General features: G+C 36.8%; 2 protein-coding genes across 2 annotated transcripts in view; one reads left to right on the forward strand and one right to left on the reverse strand.

Moving 5' to 3' along the window:
* Positions 1 to 10,425, forward strand: part of TDO2 (tryptophan 2,3-dioxygenase) — a 15,196-nt gene extending 4,771 nt beyond the window's left edge. The window contains exons 4-12 of the mRNA XM_008635661.2: positions 1,708 to 1,778; positions 3,375 to 3,502; positions 5,190 to 5,376; positions 6,160 to 6,267; positions 7,222 to 7,333; positions 7,458 to 7,515; positions 8,022 to 8,101; positions 8,679 to 8,769; positions 9,635 to 10,425. Coding sequence (XP_008633883.1) covers positions 1,708 to 1,778; positions 3,375 to 3,502; positions 5,190 to 5,376; positions 6,160 to 6,267; positions 7,222 to 7,333; positions 7,458 to 7,515; positions 8,022 to 8,101; positions 8,679 to 8,769; positions 9,635 to 9,788 — 989 coding nt within the window. The 3' untranslated portion in view covers positions 9,789 to 10,425. The remainder of the gene's footprint in view (positions 1 to 1,707; positions 1,779 to 3,374; positions 3,503 to 5,189; positions 5,377 to 6,159; positions 6,268 to 7,221; positions 7,334 to 7,457; positions 7,516 to 8,021; positions 8,102 to 8,678; positions 8,770 to 9,634) is intronic.
* Positions 10,426 to 10,476: 51 nt separating this feature from the next.
* The window catches only part of CTSO (cathepsin O), a 14,623-nt gene continuing 5,720 nt past the window's right edge, over positions 10,477 to 19,379 (reverse strand). The window contains exons 3-9 of the mRNA XM_008635721.2: positions 18,857 to 18,962; positions 17,709 to 17,842; positions 16,485 to 16,652; positions 14,973 to 15,094; positions 13,614 to 13,777; positions 13,068 to 13,160; positions 10,477 to 11,760 (exon numbers count right to left, since the gene is read on the reverse strand). Coding sequence (XP_008633943.1) covers positions 11,726 to 11,760; positions 13,068 to 13,160; positions 13,614 to 13,777; positions 14,973 to 15,094; positions 16,485 to 16,652; positions 17,709 to 17,842; positions 18,857 to 18,962 — 822 coding nt within the window. The 3' untranslated portion in view covers positions 10,477 to 11,725. The remainder of the gene's footprint in view (positions 11,761 to 13,067; positions 13,161 to 13,613; positions 13,778 to 14,972; positions 15,095 to 16,484; positions 16,653 to 17,708; positions 17,843 to 18,856; positions 18,963 to 19,379) is intronic.

The raw sequence follows: 19,379 nt of genomic DNA on the forward strand, positions 1-19,379 counted from the left end.
ATATAAAAAACTAAATTACCCTTAAAATTATTTTCAAAGCTTTATTACTTGAGGTACCTAAATGTTCCATTTTAGGCAAGATGTTTTTTAAGTTAAATAGTAAAAGTCATACCTGAGACACTTTAGTCAAACTTCTCATAGAACCTGGAGTGTGATGTCTGAAAAAATAAATTACCCTTAAAATTATTTTCAAAGCTTTATTACTTGAGGTACCTAAATGTTCCATTTTAGGCAAGATGTTTTTTAAGTTAAAAAGTAAAAGTCATACCTGAGACACTTTAGTCAAACTTCTCATAGAACCTGGAGTGTGATGTCTGTTTGTGTATTTTTAAAAAATATTATCCTTAAAAATTAGCTATACACAGTAGGACTACCATTGCTAATAGTAGAATTGAGAGCTTTACAGAACAGTCTTACCTTTATTTTTAAGCTGAACAAAATATTGAATGCTCAAGAACTTGAGAGTGAGAAGAAAGGGAAGAAAATCCACGATGAGCATCTTTTCATTGTGACGCATCAAGGTAAGTGGAGGAGTGTAGTGGTGGTTGACCAACATTTTTGCCACAGGGAGTTATTCGGTGCCGACACATGCAATTCACAATTTGTTTTCATTTTAGACACTAGCACAGCAATAGCTCTGTCTTTTATCTGCTTTCATATTTGTATATATTCCTATATAATTTGTAAGACTGTAATCAACTCTATGCTTGTGAAGCCATAAGTTATTACTGTATCCCGCAGCCGTAGGGAGGAGAGGACAGAAGATCCAGCAGGCAGGAATTGTGCAACAAGATTGAATCATTTAATTATTTTACAAACTCTGTTATAGACTTTTTTCTTCATAGTGTAATTGGACAAAGGATCAGACACCCCCTGGGGTGATTGGCTAGAATCCTAAAGCATCCATTGTCAAAATATTTTTCTACTGTACCATAAGCATAGTTCTACAAGGTCGCAGGTGTTCATAGTTAACAGAACTTCTGCAAATATCCTCGTGAGAGAGAAAAGTATCCCACGGGCTTAGAAAGGAGCAGGAAAATTTCTCACTAACAGCATTTTTGTATCCACAATAAGTATAACCTTTGGATTTGGTAAACCAAGGTATGGATGGTTTTATTCTCAGAGAAATTAAGGTGGTGAAAATCTTGGTGTCGTCCAAGCAACAGGCTGCTATGCAGTTTATTGTAGGCAAATTTTGTGTGTTGCTTTGTGCCTTCTCTGAAACTTCAATCCAGTTTTAACCACCTAGAATCTGTCTAGAAATCAGCACACTGGTTAGGCACTCCATAATGCCCATATCTGCCTATTTTCCAGAGCCTGGCCTGATGATGTTTTCTGTTATTGACAGAAAACATGCAGATTGTAAGCAGCTCTGGAGTTAGATTTTATTGAAGTATCAGATCTGGATTTTCTCTTTCCTCCTTTTGTAATGAACAATCTGTAGATCAAATATCTGACATGTTAAAACTTATTTTTAAAAATTCTGTCAATATTCCCGACTCTAGATTATTTCATGGAATACTTTCAGTAAAGGACAGAATACTGTAACAAGTAAGAGTGTATGTGTCAGCATCTTCTTGTGCACTGGCAGTGTCAATGCAGGCCATTCATTTCAAATCAACATGCAAGAATTTTTCTTTCTTGGTGCTAAGAAGAAAAAACAAAGTAACCTTGAAGTTGATGCTAACAGTGTCTTTCTTGTTGTAGCATATGAACTTTGGTTTAAGCAGATTTTGTGGGAAATGGACTCTGTGCGAGTGATCTTTCAAAATGGTCATGTAAGTTAAAAACAAATATTAATTTTTGGAAAATTCAGCCCTGTTTCTCTCTTGTTTTCTGCCTCTGAGCCTGATATACTTGGGGTTACTAAAGCAACAAGTGCTCTTTTTAGAAACAGCATCAAAAGACCAAGTAAAATTTGGCCAAGTGGCTCTTATATCCTGATACTACAGATCTTTGATCAGCAAAATCTTATTTCCTCTGGAAGTTTGCCTTTTGTGTAGATCACCTTTCAAGGCCAATTTCATTGGCCATGCTCTCATATTCTTCTGCTAGTGCTGGGTAACTGCAGAAACGTAAGTTGGAGATATTCTACTGCAGAAAAAGCAGCCTCAGAGGCAAAACTGAAAAGCAGAAGGCTCACAAGAATTTTTATGTTGAAAAGTCATTTCTGCATTTGCTCAGTTTTTGAAGTCTACAGATTTGAACTCTTTGCATTTGTCCAAAGTTAAACACATGTTATAACAATAGGCAACAATGGAAAACTCTTGACTTGATACTACATCCACAGAAAAAACTGACTGCATGCAGTTTGAGAAATACCTTGAGGACATCATGACCATGTGTCTACAAAGTAAATTTGAAACTAGACCAGACTGAAAAAAGGAACCTTATTTTCACAAGGTGCAATGAAAATGTTCTCTGTTGCCCACTATATTCCTAATTTCATTGGCTTTTTAGTTTAACATTTTATCAAATTATAACTGACCAAAATCAGTTCTTAAGAAGAATAATCTTTCAATATTTATTTTTGTGAAAAATGAAGCCATGCTTGTAATTAGAATTTGAAATGTCAATGTTAAGGTCAAGTACACAGCCAAGCAATTAGGGAAATGATTATCATTTGCCATTTTTTGTAGTTTGATATTTCCTGGTTGCATGCCCAGATTTTAGAGAGAAGTTTAATCCCATTGAAACTGAAAGGAATTTTAGCAGACACCTCTGCAGGCAAAGTGTTCAACTTAGCCAAACAAAGAACTTCTGTATTCTCCATTTAATATTTTCTATTTCCCACCACTTTTTTTCTATTTCCCACTTTTCTCTTCTTCTCTGCTTGCTACTGCACATTTCTGATGAACATGTTTTAGATGCGCTCTCCTGATGTAGCTGTCAGATATTCTGCTTCTCAACTTCTAAGTAATTCCCATACCTGCCTTATGGCTTGTTCCTTCACAAAAATAGGAATCATTCTGGAAGTAATTATAACAGAAAGTATATAATTTTTGTATTATGTAATATGAAGTTACAATAATATTGTAATTATTGGAATTCATAAATTATTTTGCTTTAGAATGTAATTTCTTTGACTTCTATTTTAGTCAAAAACATAGAAAAGAAAAATCCCTATATGATAGGCCTACTTGTAATGTAACATCAGTCAGAAAAAAACAGATTTCAATCTGTGAAAATTATAGTTTCAGTTTTCAGTTGAAACCAGAGTGCTCTATTCCATATGAGATTCTGCTGCTATGGATTTCACATGGGAAGGACTTGGGAACTGTAGTGATGTACAACAGTGAAAAGACATGAAATAACTAGGTAGGATCTAGAGAAAACACCATTCTGTCTGGTAATGATCTTTATTTTTTCTACAGGTAAGAGATGAGAGAAACATGCTGAAGGTTATTACTCGAATGAACAGAATTTCACTGATTCTGAAATTACTTGTGGAACAATTCTCAGTTTTGGAAACTATGACTGCATTGGACTTCTTTGATTTCAGGTGAAGACTTCTTATTCCACACAGTAATCCACCAGTAAGCTGGTAATTCCCATCCTTAGAACTGACTGTGAGTTTTGCATGCCTGCTGGTGTTTTTCAGCAAGCTGAGAACTCACCTTGGAGAGGCAAACATGACATTAAAGTGCAAGGGTCAATTACGAAATTGAGCCCGAGTGTGAGTCCAGCGTGTTCTGCAAAGAAGTACAAGTGTTGACGTTTTGGGGCAGGGTGCTGCTGACTGGTTTCAGAGTCAAAAGTTAAAACAGCAGAAAAAACACAAATAGCTCATGGTTCTGTTAACAATTTAGTTGAAATTTGGCACTGCAGAGCTGAAGCCTTGTTCTATGGCAAATCATAGAAATGCTTGGGTGGGAGAAATGCACTCCCTCTAGATTATCAAACAGGCATTTCAGCTGTCTTGGTTTGCATGGTGTTTCCTTGGGTCTGCAGCGCTGGAGGCTTCAAGTGGCTGAAGGAAGCATTGCTGTCCCTTGTCCTTTTTCCCCAATTATTTCTGCTCTCCAGTAGCAGCTCAGTGTATTGCTGGGCTCGGTGGTGGGTAGCTCTTCTGCCTTCTGCCCAGGCATTCTCTGGGATCCTTTGGCTTGTCTCACTTCTCCCATGGCATTTCTTTCTCCTCCCTCACTACATCTAGGTCCTTCCACCACACTACCATGCATGACAGTTTCATCCACTGTTTGCCTTCCCTGTTCTTCTGCTTGTGTCATTTGTGCATATCTGTCTGCCTGGTGACCTCAGTGCCATCCAGCATCCCATCCACTTCTGCATTTTGGAACCCTTTTCCTTCTATCTTTTAATGTTCACTAATAAAAAGAGCAGGAAACTACAATTTCTCTTCACTTTTTTAAAGTTTGAAATGTCTGTATCATCTATCATTACATTACAGCCGGGGAAATCCATGGGCTAATCGGCTGTTTTGATCCATACTTCCTTCACCTTTTCAACCACATACTGTCATTTGATAAGTAAACCTAAGATTTAATCAGTGATCTGCCTCTGTCAGGTCTTGTACTCGCTATTCAAAATGCATTACAATTATCTAGCAATGTAGGATTTCAGGTTACTTTCACTAGTAATTGTTTTTCAGCATGGTCAGATGATTTAACTCGAAAAGACTCCCATTAATGAATCCCTCAAAAAAACCCACTGGAAGTTTTTCTGAACATTATTCTACTGTATAGAATAAGGCAATATATAATATTGCACACATATATGTAGTAATATATAGGAATTATGCTGTATAGCAAGACTTTAAAGTGCATTTGTTGACACTTTTTTGCTGTGAAAATTTTTGTAATAGCAATTTGGTGTGAAACTGCCTGTTCTGTTTGGAAAAAAAATGGCATTCACTAATGTTGCCTCCTGTACATTGTGTGCACAAAGCTGCCATTTTAAAACACAGTGTAAACATAAATGTGTGAATGTATCTCTGTATGCACAAACAAGATAGAAATAGAAAATAAGATTGTTGTACAAACATTGTAGTTGCATTAAGGTTCCATGTTTTTTTTCTTTTCTTAAATGCAGTCATATAAAAAAATGCTGAGATAGCTGTTTGTTATTCTTCAAATATGAAATATGGGTGGGGTTTTCTGAGAAAAAGATAAACTCACCATTGTAAAATAACATCCTGCATTTTTGTATCTTCTTTTCCTTTGTTCCCAAAGATACCACCTAAGCCCAGCCTCAGGTTTTCAGAGCCTGCAGTTTCGCTTGCTAGAGAACAAGATTGGCGTTCCCCAGAGTCTGAGAGTCCCTTACAACAGAAGGCATTACCGTGATAACTTCAAGGGACAGGATTATGAACTACTGCTTCAATCAGAACAAGAACCAACACTACTGCAACTTGTGGAGGTAACAGTGTCTGTCTTAAGCCCTGCTTCATTTTCCCCCATCTCCTGAGAATGTCCTTCATTAGTGTCAGCGACAAATTCTCCTACCTTAAGAGAAGCAAGCGTGCCGGCAAATCCTCTGTCAATTGTGTTTTGGATTCTTTACAAATTTTGCATGAAAGAGAGTTAGTTGTTAGTAAACCAACTGACTTTTCACAGCATCTCCTTTCATCTGAAAATTCTGGCTGTTAAACTGGCAAATCGCATTGTGGAAGTGTGAACTGAGAATGTAAATGTACTGTTTCATTTGCATGTTTTCATGACTGTAGGCCCTTCTGGGAAGAAAACTTTAAAAATAGTCCCACTGTTGGTGATGGCTATTCAAGAGGTTAAAAACTATAGATGGCTCTGTATCTTCCTTCTGAGATTTATCATTAATATTACTCTATATATATATATATGTAGAATAAGATTTGTTTTCCTGTAGTTTGTTTTAATGATATCCTTAGAATGAGACAGCTTCTGTATTCCAACACTGGCCGTTCAATCTGGAAGCTGAGGGGGGTTGGTATGGCACCATTATGCAGGTGTAAATTATCTGCATGGACATGCTGAATTTAGCAATAAGCACTTCTACAGGATACTAAACCAGAACTGTAGTAGTATAATTTATGTTGCTATAACTTGTAATTCTAGGATAATGCACTTGCCTTGTTATTGTTTGTACATATTACTACTATTATTATTACTACTATTATTATTACTACTACTACTACTAATATTATTACTATTATTATTATTAAAGGCATGGCTGGAAAGAACTCCAGGACTCGATTCAGAAGAATTTGATTTTTGGGGACAATTTGAAGAGAATGTTTTAAAAGGTCTGGAAGAGGAATTTGCCTTGATACAGGTACAGAGTGTACTCTTGAACTACCCATAAGCAAAGACATCTGGCAAAATGATAGTCTGCCATAAGTTGAACTTTTGGCTCACTCACAGTTTCTCACTCACTTCACTTAATCTTCATCAGTCTCTGTCTGCAAGAAGCAGAAAAAAATGCAAATTCTTAAGGAAATAGGAATATTTTTTAAATTTGACATCTAAAATGATTTAAAACATGAGATACATGGATGATTTTGATGGCAAAAGGGATGGATTAGTATCAATGGGAGGGCTGAACTTGATTCTGCTGAAATCCACCTTTAGTTAGTACTTGCATCTACAATCCACAGTAAATATGAAGTTTGGGCCCCTAAGCTGTGAATATGGATTGTCACCATAAACAGTCCATTTCTGTTTAACAGTATATGGCAATTCGCTGCTATGTGATCATTTGAATTATGCTGGCAAAAAAGGACTAGAAAATCCCTGAATATTTTAAGACCTGTGGCTTTAAATAACATTTTTAATTTTTTCATTTTTAATGAAAAAAAAAAAAAAGAATTAGTCAACTTCCGGAGAATATCTGTTTATGACTTTCTAACTTATCTAAACTTTTTTTATTTACAATTTTCTTGCCCACAGCTCTGCAAGGATGTAATTTTTTTGCCTTGAAAACAAATAAATCAGACTTCAAACAAATTAAATTTTTTTAAGGCCTCTAGACCAAAATAAGTGATAAATTGCCAGCTTGTTTGAATATTCATTTATCTGAGTTATGCTGGAATCTATTTAATTGTACATTTCTTGGTAATTGTACTTTTCAAAGGACAGTGACTCATGTATCTTATTTGCAAATACAGTTCTTACATCTAAGATGCAAACTTCAGAGTATTTATTTAAATAAAAGTTGCATAATGAGTCATTCAAGTGCTTAATTTTCCCTACTGAATTCTAAAACTTGTCTTTGTTTTAAATACCAAAGGCCAAGGCAGAATCAGAAGAAAAAGATGACTTATTGTCTGAATTCCAAAAACAGAGAGACGTATTACTTTCATTATTTGATGAAAAACGCCATGAACATCTGCTCAGTAAAGGTAGATTGCATTACCATATGTCAATATGCACTTTGTATGTTTTATACATCTTATTTATAACCACATAATAACATTAAAATTGCGGGAGAATGAGCAACAAACTAAGGACACTTTTATCTTGCAGGAGAGAGACGACTGTCCTACAAAGCACTGAAGGGGGCCTTGATGATCTACTTTTACAGGTAATGCTGTGTTTCTTTGATGGTGACTGGCAGGAGGAGAGGTGAAGGGTAAGAACAGCAGCCCAGGTTTAGTTAGGCTGGAACAGGCTGTGGAGAGCAATCTACTTCAGCCCTCCACAGGAACCCTGATTAGTCAGATACAGCTCGAAGGTCAGACCAGGCTGCTCAGGGCCGTGTTCAGCCAAGTTCTGAGTATCTTCAAGGATGGAGGTTGCACATCCCCTCTGGGCAGCTGGTTCTTGTCTGATCAGATGCTGCTTCTCCGATTGTGACTAGTAAATGCCTTGTTCTACCTGTCCTAGAAAGATTTGGTGTCCTTTTCCAAGTACAAGGGAAAAGGGGCAGATCAAGACTTACATGGCAGAAGCATTTGTTGAAATATCTACCGATATTTCAGTACTAATTTTGGAAAACTATACTTTAAGTCACTGAGCATTGGTGAAATGCAACTTTGAAAAATAACAGCACATGCTAAGAGGTCTCACTCTTCTCTTTCACTTTCCAAGGGAGGAGCCTCGTTTCCAGGTTCCCTTTCAGCTTCTTACCTCCCTTATGGATCTCGATGTGCTCATGACTAAATGGAGATGTAAGTTTGACTTTTTTGACTGTGACACTCCCTCTTCTGGACGCAAATAAATTGTTCTGTCTCTGAGTTACACCCAGTCTAAGAATTGAGCTTTGGAGTTCATGCTTTAGGAATGACTTTTTTTTTTTGTTTGTACTTCAGCCAAGAGGAAAGATAAAGAGCTGCTTCTGTGACCATTAGATACATAGGTATAGCTACCACTTGTATGACGGGCTTTAAGTGTACTATCTTATTTCAAGGCCAATTATATATTTTTCAATGTATCCCAAGTGGTCATAATGACATGTCTTTATATGCAAACATTCCTTCTGCTCCTTCCCTATCTAGGCATACATAACTGAATATATAATTCTGTACTAACAGAACATAGTAATGTTTAATAATTAGCGTATTCATTCTGAAGTAACAATAATTTTGTATTAATTGACTGAAGAATGGCAGAATTAAATCCTGCATTGCTGAAGACCTAATAGTTCTATAGCCCTGTAAAGATCTCTGAATGACCTTTAATAAATGTGACTCTTTAGTTATATCTAAACACTGACCATGTGCCATTTTCTCCTGTTGTATCATTTAGATAACCATGTCTGTTTGGTGCACAGAATGATTGGCAGCAAGGCTGGCACTGGAGGCTCATCAGGCTACCACTACTTGCGCTCAACAGTGAGGTAGGAATAACATGTTTCCCCTGTTACCTGCAGTAATGCAGTTCATAAATACTCTAATGCTGGGAGACTTATTTCAGATGGCTCACTGGAGGCCAAAGGGCTGCTGCTTCTCTTTCTAGAACTCTAGCATCTCCACCTGGTTGTTGTACATTTATTTATCAGTGACATATATAAATTCCAAGGCTTCTAGGGAGTAAGGATTCCTTTTGATCACTCACACAAAATGCCATCTATAATTTGCAGCCAAGGGGTCCAGGTGTTACAGTGCTAGCAATAATATTAACCCTGCATTGTTTAGTTTGTGTGCCAGCTAGCCCAAGTCCACAGAGGTGACACAGGCTGGAAGTGAGTCCCAGCTACTGTGTAACTGAGCTTCTTTATTCCCTGGCATGACCTCTAATTGCACTACCTCCTTACAGGAGGATCTTTGAGGTTTGTTCTCAAAGAGCACTGAACCACCATGTATGGCTGTGAGCAACTACTATCACAACCATTGGAAGAGAGGGCAGAGTAGAAAGTGGATGGTTAGACTGCTAGTGAAAATTAAATGTCCACTGTGGATTTTAGAAAGCTCTCCCACTCTTCCTTCATGTCAGGTTAAGATTGTTTCTAGATAAATTCTACTAGAGATCACACCCTACGTACTCTGAATTCTCAGAAGAAAGATGTTACTATAGAACCCTACTTCCTTTTTAAGCCTAATCTGCTATGCCCTAAAAAGTTAGGACCGGATTCTTGCTCTGCAATATTCAGGAGGGTTAGTGCAAGGCATCTTATTAAATACATGAGAAGGAATGGTTACAGAGGATTTAGAAATTATGGCCTTCTATGCTGATGGAATTATTGTTCCGATTGTCTTTTTCAGTGACAGATACAAGGTGTTTGTGGATTTGTTCAATCTTTCAACATTTCTAGTGCCAAGACACTGGATACCAAAGATGAACCCAACCATTCATAAATTCCTTTACACAGCAGAATACTGTGACAGCTCCTACTTCAGCAGTGATGACTCTGACTAGCCTGCCTTTCTAGGCTGGTTGCTGTAAAGAACTTCCTGACTTTCACCTTGAGTGGTGCTACCAGCTATTCTCACAAAGAGTGTGGGCGTGTAAATATGTATTTATGTATGACACCTTTGTGAATAGTATAATTGGCTTGTGAAAGAAAGTAATTGCTTGTAGAAAAAATAAATCTGTGTTGAGTTAGCCCACATTACGAGTACAATGATACCCCAATTCAACCTAATGACCAATTTAACTCTTAGTTGACTTCTTAAAGCCTACACCTAGAGAAAGGGAGAAAATTACATGCAATTGTTATGATCATGACTTATTTGTACATAGTTTTGTATTTGCTTGTTTGCCTAATGTCTAGTTGAGGATATAATCAGTCTCATTGCCTTCAGAAGAATATTTGTTTCTGAGCTCTAGTGCAATTTCAAAAGGAATTTTGGGTTACAAGTTTCAAAAGCTAGATTCAAAAGAGTAGGTCCTGAATCTGTAGAAACCAAAGCATCCTGAACCTGTAATACATCAAGAATCATGTTGCTATCTATGGGTTACATGTGAATGTAAATCCCTTACGTAGAAATACTGTTAAAAATAGCAGATTATAAGTACTTACTTTGCATTTCAAATAAAGCAGTATTAAAGCTCATCTTTTGTTAAGTCTTCTTCTAAAGCAAACTATAAAGTTCAAACAAGAGTATGACAGGCATTTAAAGTGGTTTTTATTCAAATTGGTATATAATAAAAGGCAACTTTGGCTATAGAATACTGATAAAGCAGTGTCATCTTCTCATTAAATGGACCTTTGTCTTTTTAAGTGCTTCCTTTGGAAAGACACATAGGCTGGAATTTCTGGTAAGTTCTCTCTACTGCAGCATCTCAGGGTACTTATACCTGGCAGTAGCACCTCAAAAACACTGGTGGCACATCTGTGTTTCATATTGCTATGACTACATTACTCTTATCTATGCCTATTAGGAACTTTGGCAGTTGTTTTCCAGTTATGGAAGTGTGCTATCTGTTGTTTGTAAGCCACTCAGGGAAGGCCAGACTACACAACAGTCAGAGTACAGAAGACTTCACATTTTGTTCAACTGAAGTTTTCAGCCAAGTAAATTCAGTAAGTAGCAAAACCTGAAGTAAAGAAACACCATACTTGGTCTTCCTTTCATTTAAAATATTAACAATTAGAACAGGCTATTATAAATACTCACTGCATTTGTCATAAAAAGGTTATAAAAAACTAATCTAAAAACATGGTGCAGTAATTGAGTGTAAAATTAACAGAATTTCTTCAATACTTTTTCTAGTAGGCCTCCTTAAAAGATACAGGTAAAGCATTCCAGGTGAAAAATTCAGAGCATTTTAGAATTACATGTTTGGTTGTGAGTTCTAGTTACATTTGCCCACAGCTGCAGTTTCAGAGGTCAGCGAAGCTGGAACCCCTTTTTCATTACCACCAAGTCCCACCTCTGAATTCAAGTAATGAGGGAAATTCAACACTCACTCTATTTGATGTATTCTGTAATTGCTGACTTTGTAAACTGTTACTCATGACTCTTCTTATATTCAAATAATTTCAAATATACTCTTATACTATTGATTTTTTTCCTTCTCATTTGCCATCACTTCTTTTCTTTCAAGATTTTTCTATGGAGTAGTATTCAACACCTGGATAAAGCTCACATTTGAGGCTTCAGTCCATCTTCGTAACTTCTTTTTGTGCACTCTGGAGTTGATTCTGAGTCTTCTTACTCCATGAGAAATTTGGCACACAACACACATTTCAAATAAAAGCATTTTTAACAACTTCAGCCAGGAGTTGCAGGAATTGCCCTTACAGCCATTTGTTATATTTAAAGACGTTGTTTTGAATTACACCTTCATATACAGTGTATGTCCTAATGATACTTGTGGTCTTTGATCAGTTGTAGAGGCCCAGCTACGTGTCAAACAAATACTGCTGAAACTGTATCTGCTATACCTATAAAGGAAATAAAATTTGGTTTTAATAAATACTGGAGACTTCCCAGAATTCATATTCATACAATGCCCCCTCCCCTCCATGCTATGACAGTAGGAATCCAGGGAATCAGCTGCAACCCTTTTATTTAATTTCTTCCTTGCCTTGCACTATGTATAGTTGAAAACCTAATCTCCTCCTTCCTCTGCTTTTATGTTCAAAATTTTGTATCCTGGTGCTATCAGAGCACCTGTCCTTTGCTGGATTGTTCTGGTGTGGCAAACTGCAAAAAATGTGAAAGACCCTGCTTTTTGAAAGAACAGGTTTTGAAAATAACACATCTGTTCTCCCTGCCATCTCTATTATTGACTTGCTTTATCACTACTAAATTTCTCTTTCCAAATTGCTTACACAGCAACAGTTAGAACAAAAGATTCAGCAACACGAGAAAGCTATGACTGGATACATTGCTCTGATCTTTACTAAGTGCAGGCAAACTGAATGTTGTCTGTTCTTTATTTGCAGAAGTCTTGGGTAATCTAACACCTTTTGCAGTGGCTGAGAGCTACTGTGAAACACATGCGGAAGGGAAAGCCAAGGGGTTACTCTAATACATAAAATTACAACAGATACACAACGCTTCCTATGTAGTGGTAATATCCCACCAATCTGGTTCAGCAATCTAATGATAAACAGGAGCTTGACTTGTCTTACCTCTGTATCCAGCAGAAACTGGGTAATTAATGCTAAAGAAATCCCCCAAATACAAAGAAAAATTTCATGCAAACAATAATAGGGCAGGAGATCAAACTAGCACTATAAAAAGATGTATCTCTGTCCTGCAAGAAAAGCCACAAGCAGGGTGCACAATTCCCAGGCAGATTCGCTTTTCACACTTGTTTGCTGAGCTGAGCCCAGAGATAATGGCACCAAGCAGACAAGGACAGCAGCTGTTTTACCTACAGCGAGTACAGTGATGGCACCCACCTAGAACCACCACACATGGCTGGATGCTCTACAATTACCTCTACCTGGTAAGGGACAACAGTACTTTGATTATTTATGTCTCATACAGCTTTACCTTTACATGGTGCTTTTCAATCATTCAACTAGGTGGCTTCGTTGAACTAGCAGCCACTTTATTTATTTTTCCATCTGGACTCATTTAACCTGTTTTGAAGTATAGCAGTGATTTGTACTGCCTCTCTGAGGATCCCATTATACCTCTGTTACATTATTATATGTATTATATTACTTTTTTACAGCCATTGAGAAACATATCCCAGCCCATGGCCTTTACCACCTTACTTATTTTTTGTCAGACTTACCACAGATATTGCTGCCTATCTTAACACGAACGTAGCCATCTATTCCCCATGTCGGCCCCCAAGAGTTCTGTACAATCCAGTAAGGGATGCTACCTGCAAGAGACATTCATTTCATGAACAAGAGACAGCACGAAATTTGGGAAGCTTTGGCCTCCTAACACTCCACAGAATTAATTAGCATTTTAGTATCTCATAGTTTCTGATGGATTGATGATACAGGCCAGTGAAACCAACTGTTGTTCATATCCAGAACAGAGCTAATATTCTGGTATGGGAAGACTGGATATGGGCACTTCTAGCATAAGAGACACACACAGCCATGTTCTTGACTTTACAAGGATGAAGTCCCACAGAACTGAAGGAACAACAGAAAAAAAAAAGAGTTTTTCTCCTGGGATCAGGCTACGTTTCCAGAACTGATGTGACATCAAACCAAACAGCTTCCAAAAGAAAACCAAGTTCTGGATTTTAATCACTTGTCCCACAAAAGGCAAGTAGCAAGTAAAACAAACCTACTGTGCTCAAGTTCAGCTGGTGGAAACGCACCTGTTCTGTCAAAACCAGTGATAAGAACAGCATGGTTTGCTCTTCCACTGGAGCAGTGATATTGTATGATTCCACCGAGATAATCCTGCCAGCTAACGGCATCGACTGTCACTGCCAAAGGGCCCCAGCTGACAAGCATCCTCATCATTTCCTCTTCTTGACCACTGTGAAAGAAGTGAGTAAAAATGCTAAGTTACTGAAGTTAGCACACTTAAGTGATTAGAGTGATTGTAATCTACTTGTTAAGGACAGTTTAAAAATCAAATAACTAAACTCTTTCCTCCAAGTTCTACATACCACATAACACACATCAGTAATTATGTATTTCATATACTACAACACAGTCATAAAAATACAGGACACACAAACTATGGGACAGGTGCAGATCCAAAGACATAATGCTATTAAAAAGCAGCAGGTTTCTAGGTCAAGCTAGTGGGCAATAGAGAGCACTACATACTTTTTGTACATCACTCTTCTCAATCAAAACCAGCTTTGGACAAATCATTAGTCCATATTAGAATTTCCCACTGCTTTTTAAACCTACAGAAGTACCTCTCATACATAATAATACACTAAAATATGTCTCAAACTTATTAAAACACAGGACACTTCCACTATCAGCCATTTAGCATTAGCATCCTCATACAGCTTTATTTATCTAATATACTGGAACAGAAAATTTTCATCACTGCATGATTATGTTCAATAACTAAATTTGGCAAATAGAGATTGGCAAAGATATGATTGATTTTAGTTACTTATATCGAGCAGTAACACAATTCCTAGTTGGAACAGTATTTCTTGTCTTTATTCAGTATGTAGATGTATTGTACGGCTAAAACTCAGAAACAAAGTTTCTTCACACAGAGCCTAAAATGCTGAAGTCTACAGAATTCAGTTGGTAACACTGTTTCTAAAGCCATGGGCTGGAGAAGATGTGGGTGGATATGTAAATGCATGAGAACTAAAGTAACTGAATGCTTCTTAATTTTTCAATAAATTCCAGTTACTATCGGTAGGCTTTACTGTTTCTGATAATATAGCAGTATAATGTTCATTTATTAAAAACTGTAACTAACTCTATGTTCCAGTTTATAGCCAATTTAAAAGACCTAATTTCAAGACACAAGCTTTCTCATTTGAACAGGCTTAGTGATAGCAGTGTTGAGTGGATTCGTTGTGCCATGCCATTACTGTCAAGGAGTTAATCAATGCATTAATCCTACACAGCTACAGAACTGATGTAATCAGCCTCATAACCTTTGCCTGGTCAATGCACTATTCACTCCAGCTTATTCCATGATTGCTGAACACAGAAGGAAAGTACAGCAAATAAAAAGAATCAATAATAGCTACCTGAAGTCATATGCAGCAAATCCTGTTATTGAAACTCCAAAATCTGAGCGATCAAAATAATGGCACAGTCCTGTCTGAGCTTTAAAAGTGTATTCTGAATCTCTCACGAGTTTTACTTTTGTCTGCAAGAAGGTAATTGAGTAAGAATTTAATGCATTTGACTTTACTACTATGCAGCTCAAAAAGTATAGAAAACTACCACATAACCCACTCAAAATTAAGTGTGTGTTGGGCAGGATTAGAAATAAGAATGTGACACTGTGAAATATGTATTTACTACCTCTAGTTTCCTTGTTCCCTGAGACAGCTTCAGAAGGGATTCAGAAATCTTTAAATAAGGAATGAAATTTAAAAGGCATCTCTGGTATAAACTATCCTCATAAGCAATCCTGTCAATTTCAAGACACAGAGATACTCATTCAATGAATTCTCTTCAAATGACTTCCACACACAAAATTACCCTCTCCTTGGGAAAGTTCAAGAGGCACAAATATCCCAAAAAGTTACATAAAATACTGTAAAGTCCAATTCTGTTCTTAGCATCTAACTCTCATGCTAGTATATGATGTATGATCAGCCTCTTATACTTTCCATGTCTTCTGCAGTACAGTATATTTATGACAGTGATTTCCTCAGTCTAATTCATCTGTGGTCCTGCTGCTGCCAAGCAAGAGGGAATTCTGCTTCACAGGAATCAAGGTGAGTATCCTTTGTTGTTCTTGATATTCAAACTTAAACAAGTCATCTAGACTTATTAGCCATGGGTATATTACTCTTCAGGGATAGAATTACAGTCTCTTAAAATAAGGGGGTTTTTTTTAGTTCAAAAAACTGAAGAATTCTTTTTATATTCTTGTAATTCAGGCTAAGAGAGTACTTTTTATTTCAAAGACACCAAAATGTTTTTGTTTACCTATGTTATTTTTTGAATTTTTCACTAAATGAAATGTGTTAGCAACAACTGACGTAGAAACTTTGTCTGCATTTTCAATGGTTTTGGCTGCAAATGAAACAAAGGTACAAGCAGTTCATTTCATTCCGAGGTTTTATATAATTTTACAGTGTTTGCAACAGAAACTACTGAGATTTGAAAAGAGAAAATGTCAAGATCCTTCCTTTTCCCCAGATGCTGGTGCCTCAAATCCACAAAATGGCATATGCATAAGTGAATCTGTCTACTCCGGTACTTGTATGCCTACAAATGAATTCAGGAATGTTATTTTCAACCCCTGTGGACTGATTTGTTATGTTCACAAGAACATATATGGAGCATAAAGTTCCAATCAGATTTCAATTCTGCTTGAACAAATTCTCTCTTGGTTCCAAACTAAATAAATAAGCATACATACCTATACACTGATGCATATGTGTATGCATATATGCACACACACACACACATTTAAAAAATAGAATCTGCACATTTCACCTTCTCCATCAATTTTTTCCAATAAATAAGAATGGTAATATGAAAGCTGATGAAGTCTTTTGAGACTTTCATGAAGAGTTTCAGACCTGGTTCAGCCAGCTCAAAGCGCTAACAGTGGATCCCCCGTTGCAGCCGTAATTATTGTATGAGCAGTCAATAACTTGCTGCACACTGAGCTCTTCCAGGGTGTTTCTTTTAATTGCATAGGCAGACTCTATGCCACCTACAACGCTGAAAGCCCAGCAGCCTCCACACTGAGAGAGAGAAAAGGGAAATGGGGGAGAAAGCAAAAGTCAGCTTTGTTTTTGAAGCCTGATATGAAAAGAAGAAAAGAGGCAAAGGAGTCTTGCAATGCTCTTCATTTAATACATCATCCTTGAACTCTGTTTTTTAGGCAATAAGAAATGTAATAATCCATTTAAAATGCTGAACTGTTTTCCCCCCTGTACTGCTCTGTGAAAACTAGAAATGCATTATGGGTGTCTTACTTTAAGGACTCCTTCCTGATGAAATTTTGCTCTTGAAGATAGGTCTGAGGATGCTTTTTACTGTGAGATATCTGTTTTCCAAAGAAAAATGTGGCCTCAGGATGAAACTGGTTTTTAACCACATTAGCAAGTTTTTCTAAAATTTTGTAGAAACAGATTACAGTTTAAGAAATGATAAAGTAAATTAAACATTATAGAAAAATTCTTAGACAATTACAATCTATACTGCAGTTCTAAGCTCTTTAAAATAAGAAGCACGATTTATTCCTCACAAGGTCCTAAGTGAAGCATGGAAAGGAGACACTGGGGATTTAACAGCTTGTTTTTTACCAGTGACCATAATCACTTTGGGATAAACTGCAATTGTGTGGGGTCTGCTTACTCTCCTATCACAAATGCATCCCCTGAGGAGTTCATTGGTAAAGATATGGATGGTGACCAGCCAAGGGGATTCAGTCATGGCAGAAAAACAACAGGAAAGGATCTAAACCTATCCACGTGAACCAGGGGGATGAGGTTAAGTACTAAACTTACCTTGGTTCCTTCAGAAAAATACAAAACGCACATGGTGCAAAATATTTGCTGAATTAGTTAACTAGATCAAAAAAAAATTACACACAGTTTCTAAATGCACAACTTCTACACCTCATACTTTAAAGTCTAATACCACCTGGCATAAAATGCTACATGACTTTGTGTACATTCAACCAGCCATTCTGGTGCCAGTGCTCCAAGGAATCTTCAAGCAAAACCTTGCAAAGCTTCCACTGTGCTCTACAGCCTATGTGCTGAGAACCAGGAACAGAAAACACCAGGACTTACTGTTTGCTGATTTCTCACTTGTGCAATGACTTTCTTGTCCCTCCAGTCAAACTTCTTTGGCAGAGGTTTTTCCTTCCACTTTGGCACTTTTATGTATCTGGGAAGTTTGTGAGGTATGCTTCTCAAGTAAATAGCTAAACACAGAATACAAACATCTATAAATCTATGAACAGAAAAAATCCCATGAACAACTTTACTAGAATTCAGAGGTAACTTTGATCTACAAAGATCTACAAAGATCTACAAAGTTACAACCATGAGATTATATCTCATTCTAAAATCCATAGAAAATTCATGTATTTTATAATAATCATTATACTCCAGAATGAATGTAAATATTTCTGCAGTTCCACAAAGAACAAAAACACTCTATGTAGGGAATGTGGGTAGAAAAGTGTGAAGATTTTCTGAAGTTGAACAATAACCATAACCACTCCACAAAACAAATTTCACTTGAAAATTTCCAAAACATTTTACTTACTTAAAAAATACTTTCTTTTAGCCATGTACGGAGAAAATAAGAGAATAAAGTAAAGATTCTGGAATATCTGCAAGTTGCTGTTTTTTCACTAAAAAAATTTGTTTAATTATTTAAAATTAAAAGAAAATGTTAAATCCTTTGATGAATAGAAAATGTAACAACAGCCATGAACAGCAAGAAGGGAAGGTTAGATCAGGTATCAGACAAATTTTCTAGAAAAAATGAAATAAGTATGTCATATTGCTCCAGAAAGCCACAGCTGTCATTGTGCAGCCATGGACCTCCAAGCATTGTCTGGACTGTAGTCAGATTTTGTGCCGGGGTAGGGAATACGAATTTACTTGAGAATTTACTCGAAATTTACTTACTTTTTAAAAACTGTTGCAACTGAAAAAAGCTTTAAAGCACCATCAGAAGAAAGAAGGAAAAATAGAACTGCCTGAATACTAAAACATATTCAGGCTGTGGGCAATTCAACCTTGCAAGACTACAGAACATGAAGAGGATTGTTGTATCCTCCAGAAGTACTTACAGTTTGGTACCAGCCATTGTAAATTACCTGACTATCAGGACAGGAAGAATCTGTAAATGTGAAAGACACAAGGTTCTGGGAAAGAATAAAAAAAAAAATAACAGAAAATGCACTAGAAGCAACCAGAAAATGTACCTTTGAACTCTTCAGGAAACAGGTGAGAAAACTGATTTATTCCATAGATAGCAGTCGTATTATCTTTTGATAATGAATTCAATAATCTAATTCTTTTAGTGCTTTCCTGAAGGAATACAAAAATAATTGTGGGCATTATTAAATTAGCAGCAGGGACAAAACCGTAAGAGCAGAAAAAGAAAAGGTTAGCAACAGTAAACACAAAATTAGATAACAAGAACTGTTCACCTCAAATTCATCCTGTATCCCTAGCAAACCAATAGGAAAGCCATTAGACTAATTTAAACTCCAACAAATACCAAAAAAGCATTTGTTAAGTGCAAGAAATTGACATGAATCAGACAAAACAGGCAAGCTGAGAACAAGTGCCAAACTCATCTGATGTCCTTCTTTGACAAGCACAACAAACCTTGTGGTTCAGAGATATGCAAGAATGTCTTCAGACAAGAGTTAACCCCATCACTTTATGTCTTTATAAAGCAAAAGAACAGCATAATGACCTAGAGGCCTCCCCGCCTCGCCC

This window comes from Corvus brachyrhynchos, unplaced genomic scaffold (assembly GCF_000691975.1).
Source record: "Corvus brachyrhynchos isolate BGI_N302 unplaced genomic scaffold, ASM69197v1 scaffold175, whole genome shotgun sequence".
In the NCBI taxonomy this organism is placed as follows: domain Eukaryota; kingdom Metazoa; phylum Chordata; class Aves; order Passeriformes; family Corvidae; genus Corvus; species Corvus brachyrhynchos.